Below are 14,850 nucleotides of genomic sequence, written 5' to 3' on the forward strand. Positions count from 1 at the left end.
GAGGAATCTTATTACTTATTTATTTAGGTCACCTTGAGGCAGGAAGAGTAGTGGGAAGTAGACAGAATCTGCAGTTCCTTTGCAAATGGCTCCTCGAAGATCTTGTAATTCAGCTTATTTAATGAGGGATCATGACCATCCAGAAGTGTCCTTGTGACATTTTTGACTGAGAGCCTTTCTTTAGCCACTGCCTAAATAGTACCATGGTGATGCTATATTGTTATACTATACATGACCCTAGAGCCAGAATTTCAACGGTCTCCTTTTGTGACTTTGGAAGAGTACTCGCCATTTTGGTACCCAGTTGCTTCATCTAGGAAATGGAGCAAATGATAGCTGCCCCACAGGATTATTGTGGTTACTGAATGAATTTAGCATACATTTAAAAAAAATATTTTTTTATTATATTATGTTAGTCATCATACACTACATCTGGTTTTTGATGTGAAGTTCGATGATTCATTAGTTGCGTATAACACCCAGTGCACCATGCAATACGTGCCCTCCCTACCACCCATCACCAGTGTATCCCATTCCCCCACTCCCCTCCCCTCTGAAGCCCTCAGTTTGTTTCTCAGAGTCCATAGTCTCTCATGCGTCATTCCCCCTTCTTAGCATACATTAATGTCTAACATAACAATGGGTACATGTAGATATTAGGTAAGTGGGTAAGTTACCTTTCCTTTTGCATTTCAATGAACAGCTGACTAACTTCAAAAGATTGGCTCTTAGAGAGTTTTCATAGCCTGGGGGCCCCAAAATTTTTCTGTATGTCAATATATTGCATTCATTCATTAACTATGTATCTGTTTATTGAGCATCTGTTTTGATCTAGGCACTTTGGTAGCTGCTAGAGTTATGGGGCAAATACAACATACTTGATCTTCTCTCTTATTGGGCTTACAATTTGGTTGGAGAAAAAAAATTAAATATTGTACAAGTAATTAATTACAGTTGTGGTAAATGTCATAAAAGAGAAGTATAATGTGCTCTGAAAGTGTATTAGAAGGAGACCTAATATAGTTTGGGTGTTAGGGAACATTTTGGATGAAATAATGCTAATGGTGAGACATAATGGATCTGTGGAACTCTTAGTTAGGGGAAGTGCTTGGGATAAGACCTGGCAAGAGATAGCGAGCTGGTAGGTAGTATGTGTGAAGGCCCTGCATCAGAAAGGATTTAGAGGCTTTGTAAGTACAGAAAAGCCTATGCCTGGAAGCTTATTGGGGAACAGGAAGAGTGGCAAGGAATAAGGATGGTGGGTAGAGGTGGGGGCAAGATTAGGCAGGTTCTCTAGGCCATGTAAACAGTGTTTGGACTTTAAGATCAATGGTAAGTGACATTTGCATTTTAAAATCACTCTAGTGAAAATGGGGAAATTGGGTTGGAGAGGAATATGAATGCCTGCAGAGAGCAGTTAGGAGGGGATTGCAAAGCTTAGGCTAGAGTTGGCAGTAGCTGTTCTGGAAGTAGAGTACTGTGCTAGGACTGGAGATGTGAGTTGGAACTAGATCTTGTAATGGCTTTGATCTTGTAGGCCCTGTAGTCAGTGGAGATTTGTAAATGGAAATGAGTTCAAGACTTTTACCTTGCCAGTACTGGTTAGTGCCCCTAAAAATCAGTGAAAGACAAGCGTAGTATTAACAGTCTAGCTCCTTCTTCAGGATCTGGCTTTGGAATAAGTACTCTTTTTTCTTTTTTTCAGTAAGCCCTTTGCAGAAGGACTTAGTGTGAGAGGCATGTTCTAAAAACAAAAACAACCAAAAATCACCTCTCAGCCACCTTTATTTTTTGCTCTCCATCAGTTGATGTGGAGTGTCTTTTGGGTACTGAATGCCTATAAAGTAATGCTATATTCACGTTTCTTTTGGTCAGAGGATACACTATTGAGAGCTATGGCCATAGGGTTTCTTATTACAGTGAAGAAAAAAAAATTGTCTCACTATGCCAGTAGAACCTTTCTAAAATATAATCGAAGTTTGATCATGTTGGTTGAATGTGAGAGAATTTTGAAGCAGTCTTATAAAGTACTTTCGAATTTTAGGAAGCATTGAGTAGCTAAATCATCAAGCTTACTGTTCCATTATCTCCAGCTTCATCTTTGTTTCAGTCATTTGTTAATTTGCCTTTTATTTTCCATATGATTATGATCTGTGTATATTATAGGAATTGATTGCTCATTTTTGAATGGTGGTTTCTGTCATCTAACACTGCTGTTGTTTAGCAGTTTTTAATTGAGGGCTCAGTTCACACATAATCATTTGTAAAGACTGATATATGGGGTGCCTTTAGGATATCAGAAATAGCTTTCATTAGAACTACATAGGAAACTTCCATTTTTAAGGTTATATATGTATTTTGTCTATATTTATTTACAAAACATTTTTGTTTTCTGTTTCTAGCCTCTGTATCATCTGATATTTTGACTTAGAAGATTTTGGTCTTTTTAAATATCTAGAATAAAAATTATAAAATGAAGTGATAAATCAAGGAAAGAATATTTATGATCAATTATGACAATGACCTACCTGAAACATTAAAAAATGATCTATAGGGGGCGCCTGGGTAGCGCAGTCGTTAAAGCGTCTGCCTTCGGCTCAGGGCGTGATCCCCGCGTACTGGGATCGAGTCCCACATCGGGCTCTTCCGCTATGGGCCTGCTTCTTCCTCTCCCACTCCCCCTGCTGTGTTCCCTCTCTCGCTGGCTGTCTCTCTGTCACATAAATAAATAAAATCTTTAAAAAAAAAAAAAGATCTATAATTTGTTCTTTGGGAACAGATTATAATTAACTCTTAAACTGTTTGCATGCATGTATCAGGAAGGATGTTTCTTTGCAAGTACCAGAGAGGCTAACCAAAACAGTAAGAATTTTACCATCTTGTCTAACAAGAAATTCAAAGTTAGGTTGGTTCCATGGTTGATTAACTTGGGTCCCTCTTCTGTCTTTTTTCTGTCATTTTTGTGTTTTACTGTTTCATTCTAAATTTATTTGGTTGTCCTTCCCAGTATCATAGTCCCTTAGCAGTATGTGATTGACCTACACTGTGGGTTGAAGAAGGCAATAATTAGTCATAGACTTCTTTGCTCTGGATTGTTGCTAGCTTATTTTGTTTCATCTTTTATTTTCATTGTTGAAAAAGGAATATGAATTGTCTCTTTAAGTGTCTAACGATGTTTATTTTTAAGTTAAACATATACATCAAGGAAAATGAACATTAAGAAAAGCATAGAGAGTAATGAGTGCTTTTCTCTGTAGTCAGAAGCCCCTCTCTCTGTAGTCAGAAGTAATAAAGAATCCTGTTAGTAAATCCAGTCCATTTATTGTGATGTCTGTGGTGTAAAATGAAAACGTATTAAAAGAGTAAATACTCTTGATGAAAATCCAATATATTTAAGCAATGAACTTTCAGGGGGAAATTAAGAGATGATTCCTCATTTCATAAAAGAGAATCACAGGTTCCTCTTAAATAGCTAGTTCTTCCTCTCATTATAAATGCAAATTTCTTATAGGTTTGTAATATCTGACAAATTTCTCTGAATATCTTATTAAATTAGCAGAATTTGAAATTGATCTTTTGCATGCTTCTCAACCCCCCATTTTTGGCTCCTTTGCCTTTTAGATGTTCCATAGCTGGCAGCCAAGCCTGGGTTGCTGTTATTAATTTTATGATCAAATGGGTACTTGGAGTTGGAATCAGTTGAGTAATAAGTATAATTTTTTAAGCACTTGATATGTGCCAAGTGCTGAACAGTTAGTTACTTTATTTCGACCAATTCTCATAGAGCCCTATGTAAAATGTATTACTCCCATTTTATAGATTTGAAAACTAAGGGTAAGAGAATTTTACTTGATTGTAGCCCACAGTCCTATATCTAGTAAACAACTCTGATATCCGAAAAGTGGAGAAGATTTTGTGTTTGTGGGTCACCAAGAGGGGCTCTCTCATTCTTTTGTATTATTCCTCCAGTCTTTATTGTGAGCATGTAGAACAGGCCCATGGAAAAGAACACCTTCCCCTTTGCGTTTTCCAGAGATTCTAAACTATCTAACTAGCCCACTCAGCCTTTACGAATACTTTAAAATATGAGCTGGTTTCTTAGCAGCTTTTGTGGTTGCATCCTGTTTGTCCCATATTCTGCCAGAGGTGAAGTCAGCTCACGTATACTATATGCTGAGAGAGTTTTGTCATTGTTTGGAATTCCATTTACGTGGTTGCCTTGCAACTCAGGGTTTTGATACACTTAAGAAAACTTATGCTTGTGTCGCTTATATGAATCTTGTTAGGATAGGAACAATTTTTTTTTTCCTAAGAGAGTGTGCATGTATGTGTGCACATGAGTTGGGGCGGTGCATCAGAGGGGGAGAGAGAATCTTAAGCAGGCTCCGTGCTGAGCGTGGAGCCAGTGCCGGACTTGAGATCATGACCTGAGCTGAAATCAAGAGTCAAACATTTAGTCGACTGAGCCACCTAGGTGCACCAGGAGCAATGTTATCTTGAAGCATTTTAAGATTCTTAGCTGAAGTTGTATAAAGTGAATTTTTTTTTAGTAGCTAGACTTTAAAATCCTTTCTTGTGTAAAGTTGAGAACTTCAAAAAACATTGTATTGATTGCTCTCATTGGTAATTAATGTTAATTGCACATTTTCTTAAGTACATAATACTGTTATACATAGGGTTTGGGTTTAAACTTTATCTTAATTTTATGGAGGTATCCAGTCAAATTAGTTGAAGTTGAAAGAATCACATCTTTTAGTGATAGAAGTATAATGGAAATATAACAAAATTTCTTGGAATGCATTTGTTTGTTGTTAATTATGTAAAATAATCTTTCTACCCTGTAAAGAATAAATTGTTGTCTTGATTTCATTTAGTAATGAAAGGCTGTACTCAGAGGAGTCTTCCTTCTGTTTATAATGGCCATAGACTTGTTAATAAAACAATGCAGGGTAAAGCTTTTTGTTCTCTGATTGTTTTACATTCCATGTTTATAGAAAACAATGATCATAACTTGGGATGATGTGTAGAACTAGAATATTCTTATGAGAGTGTATTTGTCTATTGTCTCTGTGCTTTGATATGTTTACTATATTGTTTTTCACATACAACTAAATATCGTAACATTTGAAGTTCTGTTCTTTACCCTAGGCTGTTCTGAAAATACATTTCTCTCTAATGGTAGTCAGTATAAATACCTTATCAGATAAACAGGGCAGATTTCACTGAATTTGAAGAATTATTTTCTTTATGGTCTTGTGTGTCTTTCTGTCTGGAAATCTAATTGTGAAAATGTGAAGTTTTTATCCTTTGGGGATTGTCCTTCTCTCTGAGAATATTGTTGAAAATGAGATCCTTGCCTGTGTACATGTCGTTTAAAATATTATGTTGTGATGCCTTTATCAGTCCCACTTCTATTCCTGACTAGCTTTGGGATTTTGTGTGTGCTTCCTGTTGTCTCTGGCTGCAGTTTACTTATGTGTAACAGAAAGAGATTGGGATCCATGTCTGTTTCTAACTGTTGGACATTAAGCTTTATAAACTAAAATGAAGGTTTAGGAAAAACGTGTTTTAGTGCAGATGAATATTATTTATCAGAACTATTATGGATGATTTTCTGTTAATGAAGTCAAAGATGGGAAATTTTCCTTCATATTCCTGTTTAGATATCGCTAGAAAGTAGTAATGCTTGTTTTCTTGGCTCTAAATATTGATGATTGTCATTCAGTTTTTTTTATTGCACTTTTTACCTGCAGTATATATTTATAATTAATTTTTTTTCTTTTAACCAACACAGACTTTTGGAATGGCAAAGAAATAGTGCCTCTAGGCAACTATGAAATTGTTACTGTATTCTTACTAGGTGAAGAGGACAGATCCTTCCCTTGAGTTGCAAAACATTCACCATTACTGTGAGAAAGACATCAGAGAGGTACATTATAGAGCTATGACACTTGATTTGAGAGGATTTGGAAAAATTGATATAGGATTTTTTTAAAACTCTTTGCAGCATTTTGTTTCCCTAAAAGTGTGAAAGAAGTTTTGTGCAGAAGAAGATAGTATCTTATTTGTCTGTTGAAGTCAAGTTGGTGAAGCATAACATTTTTTTTTTCTAAATAATGATATCTTTAATAACTTCAGATGTCCTTCAGCTTTCCTCACTATGATTTCAGTGATGATTTATGTTGTCTATATAGTATTCACAAAGATCCAATCAATCTTTGTTCAGCAGAGATTATATTCTTCAGATGGTACTGTAGATTTCATTTTTATAAGTGTTTTATAAATATTAGAATTGTGGAATATGAGAGCTGCAATACGGGCTAGCATTTATAGAACGCTTTATATGTGCTTGGCATTCTAATAAGGATTTTATGGATATCACTATATTTATTCTTATGAATATACTTATGATACATATGTTATTATCCTTGGTTTATTTAGTTTGGCATAGAGAAGTCAAATGACATTTCCAAGGTCACAAAATTAATGGCAAAACCAGAATAAAAGTATGGATGTCTTCCCATCACATTTAAAATAAAGTCCGTATATCTCCTTCTTGCTTCTCCAGTATCATCTTTTCTCATTTTCCTATAAATGTCTTCCTTGTGCCCTCGCCCAGGCATTCTAACTCCTTAGGGTTTTTTTTTTTTTTTTCCTAAATTTCATATCCATTTCTTTGATACCATGTGTCCTCTATCCCAGTAAACATATTAACAAACCTGAAATCAAACAAACCAATGAAACACGTAACTGCCCCCTCCTTTACTGTTGGTAAATGAAGTACATTAGACCCTTGAACATCACAGGTTTGAAATGTGTGGATCCACTTAATACATGGAGTTTTGGGGGTGGGGGTACATGCTGTGTAGTTAGATTAATGTATTTTCTTTTCCTTATGTTTTCCTTAATAACCTTTTCTCTAGCTTACTTTATTGTGAGAATACAGTGTATTATACATGTAATGTACAAAATATGTGTTAACTTTATATTATGGTAAGGCTTCAGGTCAGCAGTAGGCTATTAGTAAAGTTTTGAGGAAACAAAAGTTCTACACGTATTTTTGACTGCATGGTGGAGAGAGGGCATAGGTTTCCCTAACCCTTATATTGTTCAAGGGTCAGTTTAAGTCTGTCACTGAATATAACACTGTATTGATGTTTATTTACATGGCTCTCTTGAAGGTGGAAAGATTTTTTTAAAAAATTCATCTTGTTTCTTTAGTGTTTAGCATAGTGTCTAATACTTATTTTCTAGTTCTGTGGTATATTGGGCTGAACTTTGTGGCTTTGAGACTGTTACTTCTAAACCTAAGTTTCTTTTGTCTATAAAAAAAATAATTTGGACTAGAATCTCTACTCTTCTTTTCCTTTTGAAAATTCAGCACTTGAGGAGCCTGGGTGGCATGTTTGGTTGAGTTGTGATCTCAGGATCCTGATCTCAGGGTTGTGAGATTGAGCTCTATGTCGGGCTCTGCTCAGCGTGGAGGCTGCTTAAATTTCTCTCTCCCTCTCCCTCTGCCCCATCCCACTGCACGCATGCTCTCTCTAAAATAAATAAATCTTTTAAAAAATTAAACACACGTTTTTTATATTGAGTTTGTAAAATAAAAAATTTCAAGCTTTTGGTTTTAAGTTTTTCATAGTGTTACTTTAATAAATAATAGACTTTATGGTGAAATTCAGTGGAAAAAAATGAAGATCTCAATGAACTTTGTTACAATAAATGAAAAACAGGATATATGTGAAAAAAAGCAAAGTTGCAAAAGAGTAAATATAGTTAGTATGTTACTTTTGTGTAAGAGAGAAGACATACAAGTATCTTCTTTTTGTAGAAAAGAAACAGGAAAGAAAAACCAGCAAATGTTGAAAATGGCTATCTATAAGAGGAAGGACAGAGGAGAGAGGTAGGGGAAAGTGGACATTCTCTGATTCCAAGTTTTAGTATGGTTTGGAATTGTAGAAACACATTCATGTTCTATATATTAAGAAAAATAAGAACAAAAGTTCTTATTAGAATTAAAAAGAATGAGGGAAAATAGTCCTAAAATTGAATGCAAATGGAAATGAACCCAGCGGTATAGTAAGTGACTAGCAACCAGCACTGTGAAGAGCGGGGAAAAGGGAACTGGTCCAAATAACTTTTGAATATAGTACTTGACTTTATTTGCTTATTCTATGGGGAGAAAAAGGAACTATAAAACAAATACAGAGCTCTTTTTTAGTGTTTTTGTTTTGTTTTGGTTTTTTGGTAATAGTATAAGAGAGGCAATTCTGAAACTATTTTGTGTGTGTTGTGCTTCTCTCCTTGGGGGCTTTTGACCCATTGGGGACATTGGTAATTTCTGGAGATATTTTTGATTCTCATGACTAGAGAGGGATGCTGATGGCATCTAGTGGGTAGAAGTCAGGTTGTGCTACAAAATGTGCAGTAATACACAGGATTCCCACCCTCCCCTCATAACAAAGAATTATTATTTATTCTAAATTGTCAGTAGTGCTGTAGTTGAGAAATTATGGATTAAGCAAATAAATACATGTATTGATGCCGCAAGCCAAGGTTCTTATCATAGAGGAGGGGAAGAACAAATAGGGACTAGAGAAGGCAGAGAAGAACCTTGTGGGAATCGGAGGTATCAATATGAACATATGTTCATATTATATTTTCCTAGAAAATGGCTTAAAACAGTGGCACTACAGTAGCAATGAGCACACCTAGTAGCACTCAGATCTTGGCTTCCCCATTGAAAGGAACCAGAATCACTTGGATAAATGGATTATCCTAAGAACGGCTCAAGAAAGTACCAGATGAGTCTAGAACATCTGGTTGGGCTGAAAGTAAGGAAGTGTTCTAAGCAGTGATGAGTGCATATTAGAAAGATATAGGACCCAGTTTGGGGTGGGGATCCCACTGGCCAAATTGGGGATAATTTGAGCATCATAATTAGTAAGGAGGTTAATGGATTATAACTCGTTGAATAAAAGAGGAATATACTTATCCATACTGGGGACTAACAGATAAATGTGTAAGTAATACAGAGCAGTGGAGAGGGCTTTTCCTCACAGTAAGTGTGGCGAGAGTAGGAGTGGAATTGGAAGATCATCATTTTATAATTGTCGTGGTATAGATTGGTTTAGGTAAGAAGCATGAAGGCATTCTAAGTCCAGGGGAAAAGTTTGAGGAGTAGGGTATTTATAGGGTTTTAACATGTTTTCCCACAGATAGCTTGCTATTTGCAAGAGGGAAATAGGTGTATACAGTAGAGAAATTGGATAATATTTTGATCAGGTGATGAAAATAAACATCAGTAAAGGGGTAGGTGGATATCAGATGCCTCTGGGTGTGTGATACCCTAAGAAGGATACAAGATCACTTACACAATATTTTGGCTGGAAATTGTGCAGAAACATCAGACAAACCTAAATTGAGAAATATTTTATAGAAAAATGGCTTGTATTCTTCAAAATGTCATGTCATGATAGGCAAAGGCCCAGAAACACTTCTAGATTAAAGGAGACTGAAGAGACTGACAACTATATGTGATACGTGATCAGCATAGATCCTATAATGAAGAGGGGGACAAGCTCTAAAGAACATTATTGGAACAATGACAGTATTAGAATATGGCTTACAGTGTATTGTATCAGTGATGTGTGTCCTAAATTTGACTAACTGTACTTTGGTTATATAAGAAATGTTCTTAGGAAATTCTCTAAGTATGGAGGGTTATAGGCCGTGATATATACAACTTACCCCCAAGTGGTTCAGAGCAATAATATTTTAATATTTATATATGGATTATAGCATACATTCACTCTCACACCATGAGGAGTAAGGGAGAGAGTGAATGCTGTTCTTGCAACTTCCAGTAAATTTGGAATTATTTTAAAATAAAAAGTTTTAAAAATTAAAAGTTAAAAAAATTTTTTTTCTAAATGATTGTAAATATTATATGTGCTGAAGACTTTTTAATATTGTCTTCTGAGGCATATGTCAATTTTAAATTGTGCAAGAATGGTATAGTAGGTCAAGGAAGATCAGTGTCCCAAAGTGTGGGCAAAATAGGAGGAAGAGGCAGCTGTGGTGCCCCTGGCATGGCTATTACGGATGGGAGGCAGAAGGAAGGAGGGTAGGAACCAGGCTATGAAATTGGTGGTAGGGTTTCTTTATCCTTCTAGGGTTGGTAGTCTTTGGCTTATCCCTTCTCCCCCATCATGCTTTTTGCCAACAGTGAAATGAAGTGTTGTCATGGCCAGACTTTTGACCTGTGGTAGCCCTGGACTCAGGGTCCACTGGTCAGATCCAGTGTTTGGTGCCTGACACTAGCTGTTCTGGGAAAACTGATGCAGGGCTTCAGATTCTTGATCCTCTTATTAAGGCAGCAAGAGTCTAACCATTAGAGCACCTTCTGGGGTTACATAGACCTGGATTAAGTCTTGGCCATGCTGTTTAGCAGCTGTGACCTTGGGGAAAAGATACTTAAGGCCTCGGTTTCTATTTTCTCAGATTTAAAATGAGAATAATAATAATAATCATATCTCATAAAGAAGTTGTAAGAATTTAAGAAGATAAATGTGTGTAAGGTCCTTTGCTGTTATTATGTACCAGAGCCCTTGAAAAGCTTCTGTTTCTCCATTGAATCAACTAATACATAGTAGAAAACTTACTCATTGTCTGAATCCTATGGTTATGAACTTATCCAATGAACTGACCGTGAACATAATTTGAATATTATGAGAAGATACTGGAAAGGCCTGATAAATTTTTTTAAAAAGTACTTTCCCCAAGCTGGATGGCAAAATGAATGGAATAGTACCTATTTCTCATAAACTGTTTGAAATTTCACATTCAAGAGGACGAAGGCTCTAGAATTTCTCTTGAGTCAAAAATCTGTTGAATAAAAGTGACTCTTTTAATTAGGAATTAATTATCAGTATTCCAGCCCTTTCAGAGAAGGTTGCCCAGATCTTTTCTTTTTTTGGTGAAGTATATCTGTGAGATGAGATTCTTTGATCCGATTTACGTTAAAGCTAAAAATTAGAATTGTCTTCCTAAATGAAATGGATTTGAATCCTTCTTTAATACTAATTTTTTAACAATCTCATTCTTCTTACTGAAGATACTATTTTCAGGTTTGCATTTTTACAAATTAGGTAATTTGATTTGTTGTTACTTATAGTTACCATGATTTTTGTACATATTATGTATTACATATTATGTATTACATATATTACATGTTTATATATATATAGTTACCATGTAATCATGGTACTTACAGTTACCACTATTTATATATATTATATGTCATATATATTTATATATACATTTACCATATAATCATTGAAACTATAATAATACCATGATACACACATACACATATATACATACCAACATTGTATGTAATTGCTCCCATTTTACTTGATATTTAATTATGTTTTCATTATTTTTAAGGCTATTTTCCATTTGTGGCAAGTTCTAATATTTTCTGTTGTATCAGTAATAAGGTTTATGTTCAAATACATATATTAAAGTGAAAATGAGAATTGATGTAAAAAAAGAGGTAAATTAATAGTGTCGAGAGTGGCTGGGAGAAGGTTATTGAGAAGTTAGCGTATGAATGACTACAGTTATGGAACAACTGCCATGTTACCTAGTAGAAAAAGTCCTGCTGTTTGAACTGACTTAGACTTTGGATGGTTCACTTTTCTTCTCCAGTTTCAGCTTCTCTGCTGAAGGGGTAGGGATTATAATATGAGATGGTTTCTTTAAAAAAATTTTTTTTCTGTTTTTACTTGTATTAGTATTTATTTTATGCAGAATCCCCCTCCCTCCCCACCCAGCTTGGCCATAAATTTTTGTTTTTCTGGGATACGTTTTTCTTCTGTGCAGCCTCCTCTTCTGGTTTAGGAACAATCTGCTCTTTTTCAGTAAGGCTTGTCTCAGTGTGCCAGGGAGAGCTCATATCTGGGTTAATCTGACCATGAACCCTATAAGTTCTGTGCCACATCTTGGGGACTTTGTCCACCTGGTTGTGTTCAATGACCAGAAAATCTACATCTGCATCTAAACCTTTAAGTTCAGCATGACTCTGCATTTTTAAGCATGTGCAGTAAAATTCAGCACTCTTTTTCGCGACTGGCCCTGTGTGCAGCCCCACTGTTTGGGCACACCTACCCACTCCACTGTTGTAGTGACAGAATGGCACACATTGGGTCTGCAAAGTGCTATCTTTCAGATTCTTGGTGTCTTTTCGTATATGCATACTCTTGAACGGGGTGGGCAGTTTCACATGTGTTCTTAAAGTGAACGTGAAGATTTGAACCTCTTGATTAGCATGATTTTGTAGGGTTTTCTGGATCAGGTGAATAGTGAACCCTTTTCAGAAATCACCTCAGGCCTCTTAGGGGAAAAGGAAGAGCAATACGAGATGATTTCTAAGGTAATTTGAAAATTACAGGATTCTGTTCTTTTGCAAGCATCTTGATTGAAGTTTGGTAAAGAAAAAGGTGTAGATTTGGGGCACCTGGGTGGCTCAGTTGTTAAGCGTCTGCCTTTGGCTCAAGGCGTGATCCCAGCATTCTGGGATCGAGCCCCACATCAGGCTCCTCCACTAGGAGCCTGCTTCTTCCTCTCCCACTCCCCCTGCTTGTGTTCCCTCTCTCACTGGCTGGCTGTCTCTGTTAAGTAAATAAATAAAATCTTAAAAAAAAAAAAAGGAAAACGGTGTAGACTAAAATGGGTCCTGGGACAGTATTGACTCCACACTTCCCCTTCATTTCGTTGGTAAACTATTTATAGAAAAAGGAAGAAATCAGAGTATCTGCTAAGCTTAAGGAAAAAAATTATGTAGAAACTATATATATAATATATGTATAATATACTTTTATTTATTTCATGTTTTAGTTTGCTTTTTTATATGGTATAACCTTAGCTAAAACCAATTTGACATTTCATTATTGAAAATTAATTATAATATTTTTCATTTAATTTTTTCTCCTGATTTCTAGTGTATGTACAAAAAAAGTGTTAATACGTTTGAAGTGAAGTAAATACGTGAAATAGCATGAACATAGTAAATATTTTTTTCTGATCATAAATATTAATATGCTTGGAAATATATTTGTCAGTAGTAATAATAATTCACTTTCCCTCAAATACTTAACAATTGTGTAGTATTTTGTTCTAGCCTCATGTGGTACATACGATATGTATAATTTCAGTTTTCTTCTTACAAAAGGTTAGTTTTGAAATTGTCAGGTACCAAAGTTCATGCAACTAATTTAGTGAAATGTTTGTGGCTAGGATCCAGGTTTCTTGCTCAAATAGTAATGGACCTTCTCAGCCAGATAGTGCTTTGAAATTCCAAGCAAGTTGTGAAGAAAGAGTAATTAGAAATGGCACAAAATACTAAAGCAGAAGGAAGATTTCAGTGATGTTTAAAGTTCATGGTTTTTGGTTTTCAGGATTTTTTTCTTAAACTTAAAAGCAGCCATTGTGTTGTTTGTAGGAACTTTTTTCCTTATCACAACAATGATATTTATTTTAGAAAAAAGGGAAGCTAGAATAAATTCCTGAAAGTAAAATGCATTTCTCAAGGGAAGCTGAAAGATTTCTTTTTGAAAAAAATTAAAAAAATTTTTTTCTTTAAGGGTGCCTGGGTGGCTCAGTTGATTAAGTGTCTGCCTTCGACTCAGGTCATGATCCCAGAGTCCCGGGATTGAGCCCTACATCGGGCTCCCTGCTCAGTGGGCAGTCTGCTTCTCCCTCTGCCCCTTACCCCGCTCATGCTTGTGCTCTCTCTCTCAAATAAGTAAATAAAATCTTTAAAAATTTTTTTTCTTTAATGTTGACGACATTGTTTAAAAACCTTATGTCTAGAGGATAGTTTGGGGGTATTCATTTGCAACAATAATAAATATTTTGTTCCTTGGGACTTTGGTGCTGTTTTCAGTTTATGTTTTGTCCCTAGGTGAGCACATTGTTTCCCACAACATTAATAATGTCTGTATGCCCAAGATTCCCAAAGGCATATTTTTAGCTCTGATGTCTGGATATTAATCTCAGATAATGTGATAAGGAATTATTTTCTTCTTTTTTTTTTTTTAAGATTTATTTGTTTATTTGAGAGAGAGAGCGCATGCGTTCATAAGTGGGGAGAGGGTGGAGGGGAGAAACAGAGGGAGAGGGAGAGAGAGAATCCTCAAGTGGACTCCCTGCTGAGCACGGAGCTCACAGAGGGCTCGATCCTAGGACCCTGAGATCATGACCTGACCTGAAATCAAGAGTCGTTGCTTTACTGACTGAGCCACCCAGGTGTCCCTTAAGTTCCCTTCTTTTAAAGCAGTAATGAGTCATTAAAGATTTTCTCTTGTTAAATACTTGTTTATTTGTTTAAAAAGCTCAGTTGTTGATTGTACATAATTACTTTTATTACAAAGGTTTTTCTTAGTTGTTTTTGAAAAAAATTAGTAATTGATTTACCAGAATCATCAAAATGAGGTGTTCTGATGAACTCAGAGATTGGTGTTTATTTAATAAGAGCAAACCTTAAAAAGTAAAGTTCACCTTCTGTTTAAAGTCCACACTCTTAAAATATTTAGTTACTTAAGCAACAAGGTTCTTTAAAACAGTAAACAAAATTGATTTGAAAAGACTGAACATCTGTGATCAGTATTAGTATGAATTTGAGTGTTAGAGTCTATGATATTTCTTTCTTTCCTTTTTTATTTTTTTAATTAAGTAAACTCTACCCCCAATGTGGGGATTGAACTCAGAACCTGAGATCAAGAGTCATATGCTCTACTTACTGAAGCACAGGTGCCCCTGGTATTTTTTAAATTAAGACAGCAGAAC

At 35.6% G+C, this 14,850-nt stretch overlaps 2 protein-coding genes across 12 annotated transcripts in view; one reads left to right on the plus strand and one right to left on the minus strand.

Annotated features, from left to right (window-relative positions):
- LOC148107568 (large ribosomal subunit protein uL22-like) overlaps positions 1–12,259 on the minus strand; it is a 53,907-nt gene extending 41,648 nt beyond the window's left edge. The window contains exon 1 of the mRNA XM_087856557.1: positions 11,870–12,259. Within this exon, the coding sequence (XP_087712683.1) occupies positions 11,870–12,259 (390 nt within the window). The remainder of the gene's footprint in view (positions 1–11,869) is intronic.
- The window catches only part of MEF2A (myocyte enhancer factor 2A), a 163,165-nt gene that overhangs the window by 42,951 nt on the left and 105,364 nt on the right, over positions 1–14,850 (plus strand). The window lies entirely within an intron of this gene.

This window comes from Ursus americanus, chromosome 28 (assembly GCF_024610735.1).
Source record: "Ursus americanus isolate L20-20 chromosome 28, mUrsAme1.1.p, whole genome shotgun sequence".
Classification (NCBI taxonomy): Eukaryota; Metazoa; Chordata; class Mammalia; order Carnivora; family Ursidae; genus Ursus; species Ursus americanus.